The sequence below is a fragment of the Ictalurus punctatus genome, chromosome 27 (genome assembly GCF_001660625.3).
Source record: "Ictalurus punctatus breed USDA103 chromosome 27, Coco_2.0, whole genome shotgun sequence".
In the NCBI taxonomy this organism is placed as follows: domain Eukaryota; kingdom Metazoa; phylum Chordata; class Actinopteri; order Siluriformes; family Ictaluridae; genus Ictalurus; species Ictalurus punctatus.
The window spans coordinates 9,243,887-9,261,798 of NC_030442.2; the positions used below are offsets into that span (position 1 = coordinate 9,243,887).

A 17,912-nucleotide genomic window follows, 5' to 3' on the forward strand; every position below is an offset into this window, starting at 1 on the left:
GGCTGACCTGTTCCTTGTCTGGTTGTTAGTGCACCACTGGTTTCTTTCTTTTTCAGCACATTCCAAATTATTTTATTGGCTATGTACAATGCTTGTACAGTGGTTCTGATTTTTCTCAGCTTCAAAATGTTTTACTTTTCTCCCATATACAGCTCTCTGGTTTTCATGTTGGTCCATCCTTTTTAACAACAAATGCAGTCTTCACAGGTGAAACCTACTGCTCAAACCAATGGCAGACATTCTGAGCTATTAATTAATTAAACAATCAATTTAACAGGGCACACCTGGGCAGCAAGGAACACATTTACATTTATTAATTTAGCAGATGTTTTTATCCAAAGCTACTTACAAATGAGGAAATACAAGCAAAGTGATATATCAAGTGAAGAACAATACAAGTAGTGCTACCATGAAAGATTTATAATTGAGTTCTAGAGAAGCAAAGTGCGCAGAGTAGAGGTGTAAGAGCCAGGGAAACTTTTTATTATTTTTTATTTTTAAATAATGTGGGGTTCGCATTTTAGCAGTTAGTTAAATGCTCACGGAAGAGGTGGGTCTTTAGCTGTTTTTTGAAAATAGTGACAGATTCTGTGGTCTGGATTGAGGTTGGAAGTTCATTCCACCACTGAGGAACAGTTAGTTTGAAGGCTCTGGAAAGGGACCTTGAGCCACGCTGAGTAGGTACTACTAAGCGTTGGTCATTAACCGATCGCAGATTGCGTGAGGGAATGTAAGCCTCAAGGAGAATGTTGAGGTACGGGGTACTGTAAAGACATGGTCTTGTACGTGAGCATGAAGGCCTTGAATTTGATACGGCCAGCTACAGGAAGCCAGTGGACGGAGATGTTCCAACACCTGTCAGTCATGTCAGTCAGTCATGTTCCAATATTTTTTTATCACTTGAAAAATAGGGTGGTTTCAAACAAAAGGTGCCATGTTTAACACAACTAGATAAATATGAGGTAAATATGAGGAAATGAAAGCTGAAAATCTGATCTGTCATCTCATCTCAGTTAAACAAACATCATCATGAAGAATAAAATAAGTTATGTTATGTTAATATCTGCAGTAGCAATCTACCTAGCTATCACTCAATAGGTGCAGGAATCATCATAGTGGAACAGACTTCTAGAACCAGGACCACTAGATATAGCAGTTAAAGGCCCTGGAGTAACACATTTTAAGAGGTGGGAAGGTCTGCATCAAAACTACATTTAAATGTAATATTTGGGAAAGGGAGGGGAGGAGAGAAGAAAAAAGGTGATGTTCAGCAGACATGTTTGGTAGACGTGTTCAGCAGAAATGTTCAGCAGAAATGTTTAGTTCAGCAGAAATGTCCAACAGAAATGTCCAGCAGAAATGTCCAGCAGAAATGTTTAGCATAAATGTTTAGTTCAGCAGAAATATTCCGCAGAAATGTTCCGTAGAAATGTTTAGTTCAGCAGAAATATTCAGCAGAAATGTTTAGTTCATCAGAAATATTCAGCAGAAATGTTTAGTTCATCAGAAATGTCCAACAGAAATGTCCAGCAGAAATGTTCAGCAGAAATGTCCAGCAGAAATGTCCAACAGAAATGTCCAGCAGAAATGTTCAGCAGAAATGTCCAACAGAAATGTCCAGCAGAAATGTCCAGCAGAAATGTTCAGCAGAAATGTTCAGCAGAAATGTCCAGCAGAAATGTCCAGCAGAAATGTCCAACAGAAATGTCCAGCAGAAATGTTCAGCAGAAATGTTCAGCAGAAATGTCCAGCAGAAATGTCCAGCAGAAATGTCCAACAGAAATGTCCAGCAGAAATGTTCAGCAGAAATGTCCAGCAGAAATGTCCAGCAGAAATGTCCAGCAGAAATGCCCAACAGAAATGTCCAGCAGAAATGTCCAGCAGAAATGCCCAACAGAAATGTCCAGCAGAAATGTCCAGCAGAAATGCCCAACAGAAATGTCCAGCAGAAATGTCCAGCAGAAATGTTCAGCAGAAATGTCCAGCAGAAATGTCCAACAGAAATGTCCAGCAGAAATGTTTAGCATAAATGTTTAGTTCAGCAGAAATGTCCAACAGAAATGTCCAGCAGAAATGTCCAGCAGAAATGTCCAGCAGAAATGCCCAACAGAAATGTCCAGCAGAAATGTCCAGCAGAAATGCCCAACAGAAATGTCCAGCAGAAATGTCCAGCAGAAATGTCCAGCAGAAATGTCCAGCAGAAATGTCCAGCAGAAATGTTTAGCATAAATGTTTAGTTCAGCAGAAATATTCAGCAGAAATGTTCCGTAGAAATGTTTAGTTCAGCAGAAATATTCAGCAGAAATGTTTAATTCAGCAGAAATGTTCAACAGAAATGTTCAGAAGAAATGTCCAGCAGAAATGTTCAGCAGAAATGTACAGCAGAAATGTTCAGCAGAAATGTACAGCAGAAATGTTCAATAAAAATGAAACTGGGGGGAAAAAACTACATTTACATAAGGCCCATAAAAGCTACAGATTACATGACATTCTTTCTAACATATAGAATTGTTAGACTATACAACAAACACTCTTAAGCTAAATAAAACACCCACTGCTTAGTGTGTTGCTTCAGATGGTGATGATGCTTTAGAGCAGGGGCTATCAAGGTTTTTGCAACCAGGGACCACTTTATCGGTAAAATAATTTCCATCAGTACATATTTATGAACATACTCTAACTATACAAATATTAGTGTTACTATTTAAATGTGAACAACAATAATTCATCTGTTTATTGGAGCCAGAGAGTATTTTATTCCTGAACTTTCCACCAACTGAACATATTTTGGAGTTATTTTTGTACAGCTGCAATCAGAATTGTTCAACCCCCATTGCAAATCAGGTTTGTTGTCAAAATTTAAAGACTTTCAGCTGTTTGCAATGAACAAATCAAACAAAAGTAATTGAAATAGTTCAACACAACGGATGCTTCAAGTGGTTTCCCCAAATTCCCCAAATGGCAACATACACTGAGGTTTCAGTGAGCACAGTAAGGCGCGTACTAAACGCAAAAGGAAACAAGAAAAGTCAGCTCAAAATCATATAAATAAGCCACAGAAGTTTTGGGATTCTGTTCTGTGGTGCAATGAAACAAAACTGGAACATTTTGTCACGATTGATCAGCAGTATGTCTGGGGGAAAAATAATGAAGAAAGAACACTCTGTCCACAGTCAAGCAAGGTGGTGGCGGCTTGGTGATGCTCTGAGGCTGCTTTGCATCCTCCGGCACTTGAAAGCGTGTAGAAGTCAAGAGGGATTCATTGAAGTATCAGGAAATGCTAGGAGAAAACTTCATGCCATCTGTGGGGAAGCTGAAGCTTGGACATCATTGGAGCTTCCAACAGGACAATGATCCCAAGCACATCTCAAATTCCACCAAGGCTTAGTTGCAGAAGTCCTGGAAGATTCTACAGGGCCATCACCGTCACCTGACTTGAACCCCATAGAAAATCTCTGGTGGGATTTGAAGAAGGCGGTTGCAGCACACAAACCCAAGAATATTACTGAACTGGAGGCCTTTGCTCATGAGGAATGGGCTAAGATTCCTCAGGAACGCTGCCAGAAGCTCTGCATCTCGTTTGCAGCAGGTCATAACAGCAAAAGGGTGCTCTACTAAGTACTAAAGATGCTTACCATGAAGGGGTTGAATAATTTTGAGACTGGAGAAATCATTATAAACGCATTTTCAGTTGAATTTGGGGAAACCACTTGAAGCATTCGTTGTATTTCAATTGCAATGGGGGTTGAATAATTTTGACTGCAACTCTATAATTCAAGTGACCAGTCAGATAGGCCAATAACTATAAAAACTCAATGAACAAATATTTTGGGTTGTGATGTCCTCCACTGTAACAAAATAAAATATATGTATTTTTTAAAATCATAAAACTCTGACTATGCTTTATGGACCCTACGTTGAGAGTCACTGCTTAAGACTACTGAAGAGAAAAAAATAATATTATCTAATAACCCTAGATTAGACAGGCTTCTCTTCTCTTAGATAATAAATCTTACAGCTATTTTGGTAATCACATCTTTGTTCCTCCATTTTTCTCTGTTTCCTTGTGATCGTCAGGTTGATGTTACATCAGTGGTGATGCTGCAGCTGTCAACTTGCTGCAGCAACAAAGCAGTGAAGCCACTGATTTGATTTTTTAACTGTCCTTGATTGCATGAACATTCTACTATATGGCTAATGTAATCCTGTATACTGTGTTGTTAAAAATAGTGGACTGGCTATTTTTACCTTATCCATTTGGTTTAGCATTGTCTACTGCTCACTCAACCATTTACTCAACGATTTTCTGCATTATTATTATTATTTTTTTTTACAAATGTATAGGGGTGAGGACTTTGCATGTTCTCCCTGTGCTTCGGAGGTTTCCTCTAGGTACTCTGGTTTCCTCTCAAAATCCAAAGGCATACGCTGTATGCTGACTGGCATTTGCAAACTGTCAGTAGTGTTTGAATGTATGTGCAATTATGCAATGCTTTTGGTTGGCATGAGACGCGTGCCCCGAGTTCCCTTGGATAGGCGCCAGGTTCCCCCATGACCCTGTGTATGATAAGTGGTATGGACAAATGTATAGTTTTTCCCCTGCCCATGCTCCCTTCTATTTTACTGTGCCACAAGACTCTGCATCTCTGATACACAGGGCTCGTTGGATGCAAGTGAGTGAAAGTATACAGGTCTGTGAGGTGCTCTGCATCTAAAATTGTAATCAGGAGTGAAGCACCTGAAATGCTCACACTGGGTCCTAGAACCTTGATTTCAAATGTGCCATGCACAAAGTGGAAGGAAATTGCCCTCGACGACATCACAGCTTCCTGCTGTGAGTCACACATTAACATAGCAACTTCCTTCAGTGCGAAAAGCACACATGAATTAGCTGGGTTAATTAGTGGAACTGAAAGCCTATAATTACAGCCTGTTCGGACATCTGATCTGCTGATTTAAGGTACTGTCCACTGAAAGTATGCACTGGATGCGTATGTACATATTTATAGTGCAGACCAAGTAATTGGTTGGTTTGTGTTTATCTTTATGCTCCATCTCATTCCACTTAGGTCTGAGGGTATTTGAATATATATTGGGTGAAACTAATAACTTGAAGTAATTGCACAACTGTCTGTTTGGTTTATTCTTAGTCAGCATTTTGTTGATGCTTTTTTATACAACAGAAGACCATTAAAACCTACAATGCTGATTTTATATGTGGCATTTGCATCTGTAGTCAGTTGCTGTCGTTTTTCACCATGAGGAGCAATAAAGATTGATGGATAGTAAAGTCATAGGTTTGTGCGATATAACAATTTAATCGTCTCTACGCGATTTTACACTGCCACAATATCCAGTGATATTCACTCCGATTATATTACCAGATCTGCCAGCCTTTACACATTTTCTGTAGAAGCTCCACAATTTAACCTCGACGTATGCTAGTATGAGTCATCACTGAAAAATATCCCAGAAGAGCTGTCTTTTTCTCCCGATAAAATAGGAGATGAGCCAATCAGCATATGAATCTGGAATGATTTGTGCAGATAGTTAGAACTCTCTGATATTAAATGACATCACCTGGAAGCCCTGCCCCCCTTAACCCATCTCACAATCTTTACTGGCATTGCTTTCTGGCAAGATAATTGGACAATGTTTTGAGATTATTAATACAAAATAAATCATCATTGTTCAGTATCAGTATAGGATGTTTGACTTAGCTAACATTAGACAAGTACTGTGCATAGTTTAACATCAGTTAACTATGTTTATTAGATATTTCGCCATTAATGGTCAAAAGAGGAAAAAGGATGAAAATTTGGGTTTATAGAGATTTAACAGGCCTAAAAGACGGTACTGTATTTAACATTTTATGAATAACAATAATGGTGATGATCATTAGAAAGTGATTAAATATGCTGGGTTTTTTTTCTTCACTCTCCTATGTTGGTCAGATTTCAAATGTGTTGAGCAACAAACTTCTAATGAAAACATACTGTTATGTTTTTTGTCTGTTCACTTTGAATTACTGCAGAATCAGCATCCAACTGAGATTTCACTATTGCCACTGCCAGCAAGCAGTTCCTAACTGCACTGCTAGTAATATTACTACACCCTTTCTGTACTCTCCTTGAACCTGAAATGGTTGAAATGCTTGTTTTCTGGCCTGGATAATTAAATCGTTTATTTACCATTTAAAAAAAAAAAAAAAAAAAAAAAAAAAAAAAAATCACCAGCAAGGAAAAATCAATATTGCACAAGCCTGTAAAGCCAAAGCTACCATGAAGCTTCAGTAAATCGGAGACATAGCCAAACCAGATCCATCACTGTTCAGTACATTGTTAAGAAACAACAATATTTGTTGTGAACTTATTGAATTGTGAATTACCCATACTTGTATGCGCCTTTAAACTGACTAGCAAGTCATCAGTCACTACATTTACAAATACATGGATGGCAGCACATTATTACGGGTCAGAGCTCTCTCAGTGATGCTCTCAGACTGCTTCGAACAGCTGGTCAACACTGGCCTTATCCTTAAATGCCAAGGTGCCAGCTTTCATCACGTGTTTGCACACCAGAATTTGAGTTTTCCGGAATGAACAAGACTAGAATAAACAACTCCAGAAGGAATTGGCTGTGATTTGTCTTGCCGTTGCTCAGCAGGTATGCCCACACTCAGGAAGGATAGGATGAGAGTAGTCACAGTGGGGTTGAATCAGCTGAGCCTAGCAGTCTCCAGCCAGCGTGGGCAGCCTGCGAGTTATGGCACCTCCGGGAATAATGTTCATTCAAATGGATGGGGGAACGGTAGCAGTGGAAACCGGAAGGCAATAGAACAAAGACTGGCTCCACAGAGCAACTTGTCGCTGAATCTATCAAGAAAAAGAAGTCGTCGTTTAGTCCCTCACCACCTCACGCTTCATTTATCATGAGTTCGACAGCATCTTCAATATACAGAGCAGACTTATTAAACCTGGATAATGCGAATATGAATGTTCCCTAGCACTGTGCATTTTCTAATCTCATAGGCACTCCTATATGGGTTTTAGGACTACACTGACACCTTGTGGATGAAAAAAAATTCATTTGTATTGTGTGACACTGCGTCAAGTCCAAATCACCAACCGACCACATTCGAAAAAATCAATTGCCGACAGAATCCTATGCAGAGGAACATGTCGTACACGGCATATCAATGCCAAGGGAGCCAATGAGGATCAACTGGGTCACTCCAGGTTTATATAAAGCCTAAGAAAAAGACTGACTTTTTAAAGAAAGAAGAAAATCTGCAACAAGCAGTCTAGCAATGAGTCAGCATTAAAAGCTTATTTCAAGAAACCAGCCATTGTCAGTATGAAATGCTTTAATAGGATAAAGGGTTTGGTGTGTAGCAGAAAACCCTTCATACTCCCTTCATTCTTAGAAATTCACACATCATTTTCTTTAACGAAGACAGGAATTTCCTTTAATGACGTGGTGAATTCATATATCAGGTACATGACATAATGGAACAAGCCATTATTTTAGCTTTTGAACCAATAGTAAAAACATAAACAAAAATTCAAAAGGATGCCCTTCTATCGTTTGTTTCTTTACAGGCTGCTGTGAACACACAGTAAATCAGATATTGTTTTATTATCCTTAATTATGAAATATTCATAATTACATTTGTGACAAAGTATCATGCATCACGCCAGCTGATATCTGATTGGTGAAAACTGAATCTTTTCTGATTAACAGTATTCACTGTGTTCCTCATTGTCTGCTTCTCCAAAGAAAAAGCAAGCGTCATCCAGACGTCATCAATGAGTCAGATTAAATAATGCCTTTAGCTTCAGTGGGAAGTGCAGATGGGTCTAAACCACACTGCTTCATCTGCACAGCAATGTCAAACAGGTAGTCATAACATTCACACCTGGGAAAAAAGGGAGAGATTATTATACAGGGTGAGTGAGGCAGCGTGAAAAAGACGCCAAATTATTATCTATAATGCTGTCATATCCATCAACATACACTACTGAAAACAGCACTACTGAACACATAGCACAACTCAATAATGTTCATTATTTTACAAATGTTATGGAAAAGGAAACTATTGTGTAAAAAGGTAATTGCGCCTCTTGCTCAATATCTAATTACGTCCATGCTGGCAGCAGTGATTACAGCCAAATACGCCCCATTTGGTGGTTGGATCAGCCATGTGCAGCTCATACTCACACACTCTGATGCAGATCTAATGATGAGAATGTTTTGGAACTCTACAGAAGTAAAAGTAACCTAACCACTGACATTTTATGAAAATACATTTAAACTGTCAACTATGTTAATCCCTCAAACCATAGCTGAGAGAAAATGGTAAGTAAACGAGACCCTAACATTTCTTTAAAAAGCATTTCTATAATGATATGCGAGTTTATTAAAAACTCACTGCTGTTGTAATAAATTCAAAAGACATCCAGAATTCTTTTGGCACCTGGATGTTTAATAGAAGGAAAAAACTTATATATTTTTTCATCCAGAATACTGAAAGTTTTGTTTGTTTGTTTCATGGTGTAGCAAAGCATCACATTTATAACCCTTTCTGACTTTTGTAGTACAACTTCTGAACACTTTTACTGCTCTCTATGTTTTGGAAACTACTCTGTAACTATTTATCTAGGAATCTCAGCAGTTAACTTGGAATTGTGCCTTTAGTAGCTGTGCACTGTCAGGTTCACTTTCTACTGGGAAGAGCTGATTCTAATCAAACCTGATAGATTTCCGATGTATTCCAACAGTAGCGCCTTAATTATTCCTATAACTATACAGAACTGGATAAAGGAATTATTATTTTTTCCACCCCCGCTGCTTGCGTAATTACCTCGAAACCCAAATAAATGACAACAGCACAACTCTTTAGCAACATTTCCCTTCAGGCTCTTAGTCAACAAATTCAGTGTGAAAACCTGCAGAAATTAGTAATATATTCAGTGTATGGTCTGGTATCTCACATAGTCTTGGCTTTTTCCCAGCTCTCTCCCCACACGTACACTCCATGCCGTCTGACGAGCACAGCACAGGAATCTGGGTACTCCTCCATAGCTCTGGCCATGCGTTCCTTCAGGTCCTTCTCCTCTGGTGTGTTCTCTATGATAGGCACCACCAATGTCTCGTCGTACCTTGAAGCACAAACGAACAAATCGTGAAAGCCAATATGCAGCTGTGGTTGTTTTGAGCCTGTGAAAGTATATTCAGTGCAGTGCTCTGTGCAGTCTGCTGAGAGGTTTTTATTTCCTTTGTTAATAGCATGACTCCACAGGATCTAAGCTCCCCTTTGTACTTGAATTTACTATTAGACTGCACGGATGAGCATTGTCTGATATTTCAACATGGTGATTCCTCTTAAATGAGTGAACGAGTGGCTATGCTGCTGGTTACGTTCTTTATTCTTATAGTCTTGTATGATGAGTAAAGTCATAAAAAGCACAATAATGGACTATTTTAGTAACTTATTTAATTGTTTCAAAGTTTAGACAATTTTAGAGTTGCAAAATTCAGATTTACTATTATTAAAGAGTAATAGAAGTTGAAAACTACTGTAAGGGTACAATAGACAGGAGTAGAACACAATCAAGGGTTTGGAATGAATGTTCACCAAGTCACTGGCTGACTCAACTCAGATTAAAAATCTGCAATAAAAACACATTTCTTCAATCAATGCTGTTCCTATTCTTTTGCATCTGAATTCCCCATGTGTAAGGTGTCAATTTATTCTGGTTTATCCTGGTCAGAGTCATGGTGGTTCCGGAGCCTATCCCAGGCACACTGGGTGCAAGCCATGAATAAACTGTGAATGGGACACCAGTCTACTGCAGGGAACCATGCACACATACAATCATGTGAAAAAATAAGTACATCCCATGGAATTTTATTTATTATTATTATTATATTTTATTTTATTTATTTTACATATTTGGACAAGCAAACATCGGATCCTCTTTGAAACAGTGCATATAAATAAAGTCGATACACCTTTATCAAATGACCTCTAAAATTGACATTTTGTAGTAATTTTTACAATTTAAATGAACAAAAAACAGGTCAGACCATGGGCGTAGGAGCCATTATATACGGCCCCCCTACATTTCAAAATCTGTTTTATCCCAACACCCCCCACCCCCCACACACACTTTTCCTAATCTCAAATTTTATTTTGCATTGCCTGCCTGTCTCAGAGGATTTCTGAGTTGGACAGTCTCCAAATGAATCCATTCAGCAGCTTTTAGAAACATAATTAATTTTTTGTTTTTTTTAAAAACCAAGTAGTTGGGCTTGCTGAACCATTTGCCAATCTTGACCAGCGCAAGTGTCTGTCACTGCAAGGTAACATTCAAAACCTGGTATGGATTCTCAGAGAGATGGCTACTTTTACACAAGTAAAACGGAATCGATTCATTTGGAGATGATTCGAATATTCTGCGACTATGCGTGGAAAAATGTATTTTGTTGAATAAATGTTTGAAAAAGCTAATTTTCCTTGTGGTTTTGTTCAAATATATCAACTTCATTAATAGGCTCTGTTTCAAAGATGACCAAATGTTTGTTTGTCCAAATATGTCAAAAAAGCCAATAATTTCCATGCTTATAATTTTCACATGAATGTACACTCACACCTTGGGGCAATTGAGTAGCCAGTCCACCCACTGGCATGTTTTTGGTAAGTGGTAGGAAACTGGAGAACCAAAATAATAATCACACAGACATGGGGTGAACATGAGAAACTCCACATGAATAGCAACCCAAGCTCAGGTTTGAAGCAGGGACCCTGGAGCTACGAGGCGGCAACGCTACACACTGCCCTTACAGACATACAGATCTAACAAAATAAGGAATATCAAAAAACTATTTGAGCTGCATTAAAATTGCAAATCCGGTGCCTGATTGATTTCCACAGCTTTGAAAGATAAAAACAGAACGCAGCCTCAGCAATTCTTTTGTTCTTTACCCATGCGACATTTAACAGTCTTATAGAAGATGATCAAACAACAATGTGGTGCAAAAGATCAATCCATAGACCCTAAATTTGCACATTTAAGCCCAGAATTTCAAGACGTGCTACCAACTGAACTTCTGTTTGAAAAGGGCTACTTCTGCCTGTGAGTCAACACTTACCCAATGGAGATATTCAACTGAAGGCAGAATGTAATGGGTAAGAATGCTGATTTACTGGTCTTTGTGTCATGTCTTATAATGAGACATTTAGGAATGGTTTGAAACTTGGAAGAAGAGATTGTGACCGCAATATTGTTGCTCAGAATTTCATACTTACCCAAGATTCAGGAACAAGGTCTCTGGTTGTTGAAAATACACAAATCATCTACTGATAAAACAGATACACAGTACAACGCCTTTACCTGCCTTCTAATGCCACCGGTATTAAAGGCCATTAGGAATAGCACCAAAAAAATTAATAAGAAATTAATCCAAAATACTATTTAATCAAAACATTTTTACCCCTTTTTTGTACCACATGCAAGTTCTGCATCCTGACTGAACTTCTGCCAAATATTAAATGCTGACCTTTACCGAGGTCAATTCCCCTCTTGCATTTGCCTCAAAGTGTTAGTTTGGTACCAATCCAACCTCACAATTATTTATATAATATATTTATTTATATAATTGTTTATTATTTACTGCGCTTTAAAGGTGCACATCGTGACTTAAAACGTACATGAAGATTCTGATAATGAAAATAATCCGACAAAGTTTTACATGACTATTATTCTTATATATAATGGATAATTAGAATGATTACCCTAGTCCAATCGGGTACAAATTTTATTCGGTTTGGTCTCAATCAGTTTACTCCATTCTGATTCCGACTGAGGTCTGTCTATATACACAGAGTATAGTACAGTATTTGGACAGTGACATAATTTTCGTTATTTCACCTCGGTACACCACCGCAATGGATTTGAAATTAAGCAATCAAGGTGTGATTGAAGTGTAGACTTTCAGCTTTAATTCAAGGGGGATTTACAAAAAAATTGCATTAACCATTTAGGAATTACAGCCATTTTTTCCAAGTCCCTCCATTTTCACAGGCTCAAAATAAATGATAGACGGATAAGCAGTTTCATGGCCAGGTTTGGCCTGTTTCTGAATTAATTTGCATTTGGTAGCTGTCATTGTCATTGGAACTCTCAATATCCAAGGAGGGCATCATTAAGCTCACAAAACAAAACAGACCTATCAGCAGATACTTTAGGAGTGGCCAAATCAACAATTTGGGACATTCTTAAAAAGAAGGAATGCACTCATATGCTCAACAACAGCAAAAGGCCTGGAAGATCACAGAAGACAACTAAAGTGGATGGTCGCAGAATTCTTTCCTTGTTGAAGAAAAACCCCTTCACAAAATCTAGCCAAGTCAAGAACACTCTCGAGGAGGTAGGCGTATCATTGTAAAAGTCTACAATCAAGAGGCGCTTTCATGAATGTAAATACAGTTGGTTTACCTCAGGATGCAAACCACTGGTAACACTCAAGAACAGAAATTCTAGATTAGACTTTGGTTTAAAAAATATAAATAAATAAAATAAAATAAGCATGACCAGTTCTTGAACCAGAATGATGGGAAGAGAAAAGTATGGAGAAGGAAAGTGAGGGCTCTTGTTAAAAAAAAAAAAGGCATACCACAAAGCATACCACCTCATCTATCAAACATCTGGAGGCAGTGTTATGGCATGGGCATGTACGGCTGCCATTGGAGCTAGGACACTGGCATTTATTGATGATGTGATACGATAGAAATAGTATGTTGAAACTACAAAAATTGTTCAGAAATGGTTTGAGGAACATGACAGAGTTCAAGGTGTTGACTTGGCCTACAAATTCTCGAGATCTCAATTCCATCGTGCATCAATGGGATGTGCTGGGCAAACAAATCTGATCCATGGAGGCCCCACATTGCAACTTACAGGTAAGCAGATGTTTTTAATGTTATGGCTGATTGGTATGATTTTTTTTTTTTCAATCAACTTATTAAAAGATTATAAGCACATCTGGCCACTGTTGATATGTAAAAGCTATCATTTAGTACTTACCACCATTGCTACTCTAATAAACAGGTTTTTCACTGTTTTCTCAGTGGCAAATTTATTTTAGTGATTGTCAGAGATGTGATTGACTGAGTAAGCCAAAAGGGTGATAAATTTTTGCTTTTTTGCACGAGGGTGAGTCAAACGAATACATTAAAAGTGTGATAAATTAGAGAAACAGCACATTAGAGTTGTAGTCGCAAAAGCAAAAATGTACTACTCGCACCTCCTATGGCAATCTTAAACTTGTTACACTTTTGTAACACCTGCTTGAAATAAACAATTAAAAGAAAAAAAATATATATATATATATATATATATATATATATATATATATATATATATATATATATATATATATATATATATATATATATTCATATATTCATTTGACTCAACCCCATCACCTCATACATCTTTTAAAAATAACATACAAATCAAACTGGTGCTACATTAACATCTGTATCTCCTCTAACATATAATTCTGCCTCAGGCAGCATCTCTAGGCAACAGCTGTACAGGATGGCTGTTTTACTGTCTTAAGCTCTGTGATCTCTGTTTTGTTGTTGTATTTTTAAAATAGATAACAGTTTCTCATAAAATCTAGGGATGAAATGCCTTTTGTGTCATGTCTTATAATAAGCTGTTTAGGAACAGTGTAAAACTTTGCAAGTTGTCAGTGTCTTTAATATAAAATCTTGCTTTAAATGTATAATGCCCATCTTTCACTGTTCTCACATTCCTGTGAGTTTCATCTTTGTGACATTTTATACTTTTACACATTAACTAGGTCAATGGAACATTCACAAAATTTACATTATTACAAAACATACTATACCACAGAGAGTATTCCAACCTGAAATTTGAACCCGAGTTTCCTTTGCAAATCCCCTTGATCATCTCTTGGTGTGTGATGCGAAACTCCTTGCCAGGAAACAGCAAAGTGGCCATGACAGCAGACTTTGAGTGTGTATGAATGACGGCTTGGGCTCCTGCACATAGTGAAGATCAAAGAGCTTTCAACATACCAAAAAAGTAAGCAATCTAAGGATCGTGTGTGTCTGTGTATACTCTCACCCCTCATGGTATACGCATTCATGAACAGCGGTGTGCACTGGCTCTTCTTTAGTTTCTTGCATGCAGGAGGGGTGCTGATGTCCTGCTCCTCAATGTCACACACAAACATGTCCTCTGGCTGCAGACAAACAGCAATGATGTTGTATAATACTGCTATGTAGTTATGTATAATGTAGTTATGCCACAGCGCTGTTAAATTTCCAATTCTAATTGGTCAGCAGATGTTGATTAATATTCTATAACAGCACAGCTCTGACAGAGGTGTCAGCTGCAAGGTATATGTTAATGTGCTTGTTCCAATACATTACGTTTCTATAGCAACAGTTAACACAGGGGTTTGTATGTCAGACATGTTGCATAAACGGATTAAAAAAAAAAAAAAAAAAAAGCTGTAACTTTTCCACCACTGGAAAGTCGTCAGGATGATGGAGTTTGCACTTTGTGGTTTCTAGGTAACACTATATATAAGTTGTGTGTGTTTTTTTGTTTTTGTCTAATTAACTTCAAGGGTGTGAGGAAAAAAATCTTAATAACATAAGCGGTGAGAGAAACTAACTTTTTTGAGATATTCCACATCATTAAAAATAACTATAAATGTATTTTTTTTTAATGTATTACAAATCAAATGTTTAGACATACTAAAAAAAGGTTAGCTTTGGCAAATTGTGTTGTAAAGGAGGAAAAAAGCTTGTGCTGTTATTGAAAAATAATCAACTTCATAAATAATCCCCCTCTCATTAATTATTGCTCTATAACGTCTCGGTTCACACAGCTTTGTGCAATAATAAAGCTGAACCAGGCCCAAGTGAAAATCTCAGGAACATTAGAACTGCATCTGAGATTTAATACAATTTTCAGGGAAATAATCTTGTGGAATCCTTTACTAAAAGAAGCGTATCAGTAACATACCACATGAAAGACTGAATGAAAGAAACCTTGAGCAGTCACCAGTAAAGGTATTACGATTATGTTCCAGGTTTTTAGAGGAACATAATGAGAATATAAGGTATGAATATTTAAAAACTGACAAAGAAAGAAATCACTTACCTGTATTCTTTCCTTCTGAACTCCAGACGGGGCGATATAAATGTGGTCCCTGTTACAAACACATATTTCCACAGATATATTTACTTCAAAAGTGTGTAAAAATGTATAACTATACTCCAAACTGTTATTTGAGTAAGAATGGTATGACCAACCCATGTCTAAGGCTTATTCCACCCCCTGTTCCTGTCACCCATCCGAGCTGATAGAAAAGTCTGCAGAGCTCAGGGATGAGGACACGTGGATGCTCCTTATCCTGTAAATAATAAATTACATTTTAGTAGTTGTAAAAAATAGCTGCCTATTCCTATCCATACATAAACCCCAGTTAAATCATGTCAGAACCTTTTCCTATCTTTATTGTGAAATTGCAACATATAAAATTAAGTGACAATTAAAATGTTTTATGGGGAAAAAGAAAAACAACAAAAAACAGTCCAATACACAGGTTGCATTAGTGTGACCACCTTTTTATAATTGGGAATGTGGCAGTGTTCAGAATCAACCAATCACATTCAAATTCATGTTAAATACTAACTAGTATACACCTGCCATCAATTAAAGTGACTGATTACCCCCGAATAAAGTACAGCTGTTCCTATAGGATTTTCCTGACATCTTCTTGGTAACATCAAACCAGAAAAGCCAAACAGCTTACAAAGCTGGTACTGGATCCCACTGTTGAAAAAGATCAGTCAGGAGAGGGTTAAAAAAAATTCCAAGGCATTGGATATACCATGGAACACTATAAAGACAATATTCCACAAGTGGAGAGAAGATGGCACAATAGTGACACTACTAAGTACAGGACTTCCCTCTAAAATTGATTAGAATATCAGGAGAAGCTGCCAAGAAGCCAACAGAAACATTAAAAGTATTGCAGCAATTTCTGGAAAGTACTGGTTGCTCCCTACATGTGACAACAATCTCCCAAATTCTTCATATCTCTGGGCTATGGGGTAGGGTGACAAGACAGAAGCCATTTTTAACAAAAACAAACAAACAAAAAACATCTAAGCCTGATGAAAGTTTGCAAAAGTATAAATAAATACTACATACATGCATACATATATCTCAAACCATGTGGAATAATGTGTTATGGTCTTATGAGACCAGAGTTTAATATTTTTGGCCAAAAATGTATAATTGGTGCAAAACAAACAAACAGCACATCACCAAAAGAACACCATCTCCATGGTGAAGCATGGTGGTGGCAGCATCATACTCTGGGGCTGCTTTTCTTCAGCTGGAACTGGGGCCTTAATCAAGGTGGAGGGAATAACAAATTTTTCCAAATACCAATCAATTTTGGGACAAAACCTTAAGCAAGGGCAGTGGTGGTTTAGCGGTTAAGGCTCTGGGTTACTGATCAGAAGGTCGGGGGTTTACGCCCCAGCACTGCCAAGCTGCCACTGTGGGGCCCCTGAGCAAGGCCCTTAACCCTCTCTGCTCCAGGGGCGCTGTATCATGGCTGACCTTGCACTCTGTCCCAGTTTCCTGACATGCTGGGTTATGCGAAGAAAAGAATTTCATTGTGCATAGGTGACCAATAAAGATTCATTATAAAGAAGAATTTCACCTTTCAGCATGACAACGACCCAAAGCAATCCTCTAGATCAACAAAGGAATGGCTTCACCAAAACAATATCAAGGTTTTGGAATGGCCCAGCCAGAGCCTATTGTAGATCTAAATCCAATCAAAAATCTGTGGGGTGACCTGAAGAGGGCTGTGGACAGGAAATGCCCAGTCAATCTGACAAAGTTAGACGTGCCAAATTGATTCAATGATTCTTACTAAAAAAGACTGAATACCGTGATCAAATCTAAAGGTTAAAATTAATTTAGGGGTGTGCACATTTATATTTATATATTGTACATTTTTATTTTCCCCCCTAAAATGATCTGATTGTTTTTCACTTCAATTTATAGGTTGTACGTTCACAGTAAAAGGTGGGAAAGGTTCCAACATTATGTATATTTATTGATTTTTTTTTTTTTTTTTTACATCAGAAAACCTGCCAAGAGTGTGGAGACTTTTTATATCCACTGTATATAGATGCACTATACAGGATCCTGTTTATGATTTAGCCATATTTATTTATATATCATTTTATATTTCGTTTTAATAATAATAATAATAATAATAATAATAATAATAATAATAATAATAATAAAGAATACAGCAATAATGTTACAAAATTCTGACTTTCACGTGAATAACTTATTTATACTTTTAAATAACCTGATCTCCATAATAATAATAATAATTATTATTATTATTATTATTATTATTGCGTGACTGATCAAACTAAAACAATAATGAAACATTAGTTAGTCAGAGATACAGATGTTAGCAGTAGAGATCTGAATGTGTTTATTCGCTTACCAATGGTACAGTTATATCGTTACAATCTCCGTCAGCTGTGACAGATGACATAATTTTAAATTACAAAGCAGTAGCTTAAAACCAAAATAGCTCATACAGGGAGAAAAAGCACATGCCAAATGAGAGCTTCATGGAGTTTTTCTTCCTAGTCTTTTTCTTCTTGACGTCCTACGCTATGCGTATTACTGCCACCTACTGCACTGGAGTGTAAATACACATCACGGCTTGTACTTTTTCCCTTTTCTGAAAGGAAACGTCCACATTCTAAAACCTTAAATACAGGTGCATCTCAAAAAATTAGAATATCGTGGAAAAATCCATTA

The 17,912-nt window shown here is 37.4% G+C and overlaps 1 protein-coding gene across 3 annotated transcripts; it reads right to left on the bottom strand.

Annotated features, from left to right (window-relative positions):
- Nucleotides 1-291: 291 nt before the first annotated feature.
- Nucleotides 292-17,753, bottom strand: apip (APAF1 interacting protein). Of its 3 annotated transcripts, none has more exons than XM_017458299.3 (8): nucleotides 17,590-17,736; nucleotides 15,779-15,881; nucleotides 15,359-15,459; nucleotides 15,207-15,255; nucleotides 14,160-14,277; nucleotides 13,939-14,074; nucleotides 8,994-9,161; nucleotides 292-6,875 (listed from the first exon to the last, which is right to left on the bottom strand). In XM_017458299.3, the coding sequence occupies exons 2-8, from the start codon at nucleotides 15,833-15,835 to the stop codon at nucleotides 6,788-6,790; spliced, it is 717 nt and encodes a 238-aa protein (XP_017313788.1). In that variant the 5' UTR covers nucleotides 15,836-15,881; nucleotides 17,590-17,736; the 3' UTR covers nucleotides 292-6,787.
- Between the last annotated feature and the right edge of the window lie 159 nt (nucleotides 17,754-17,912).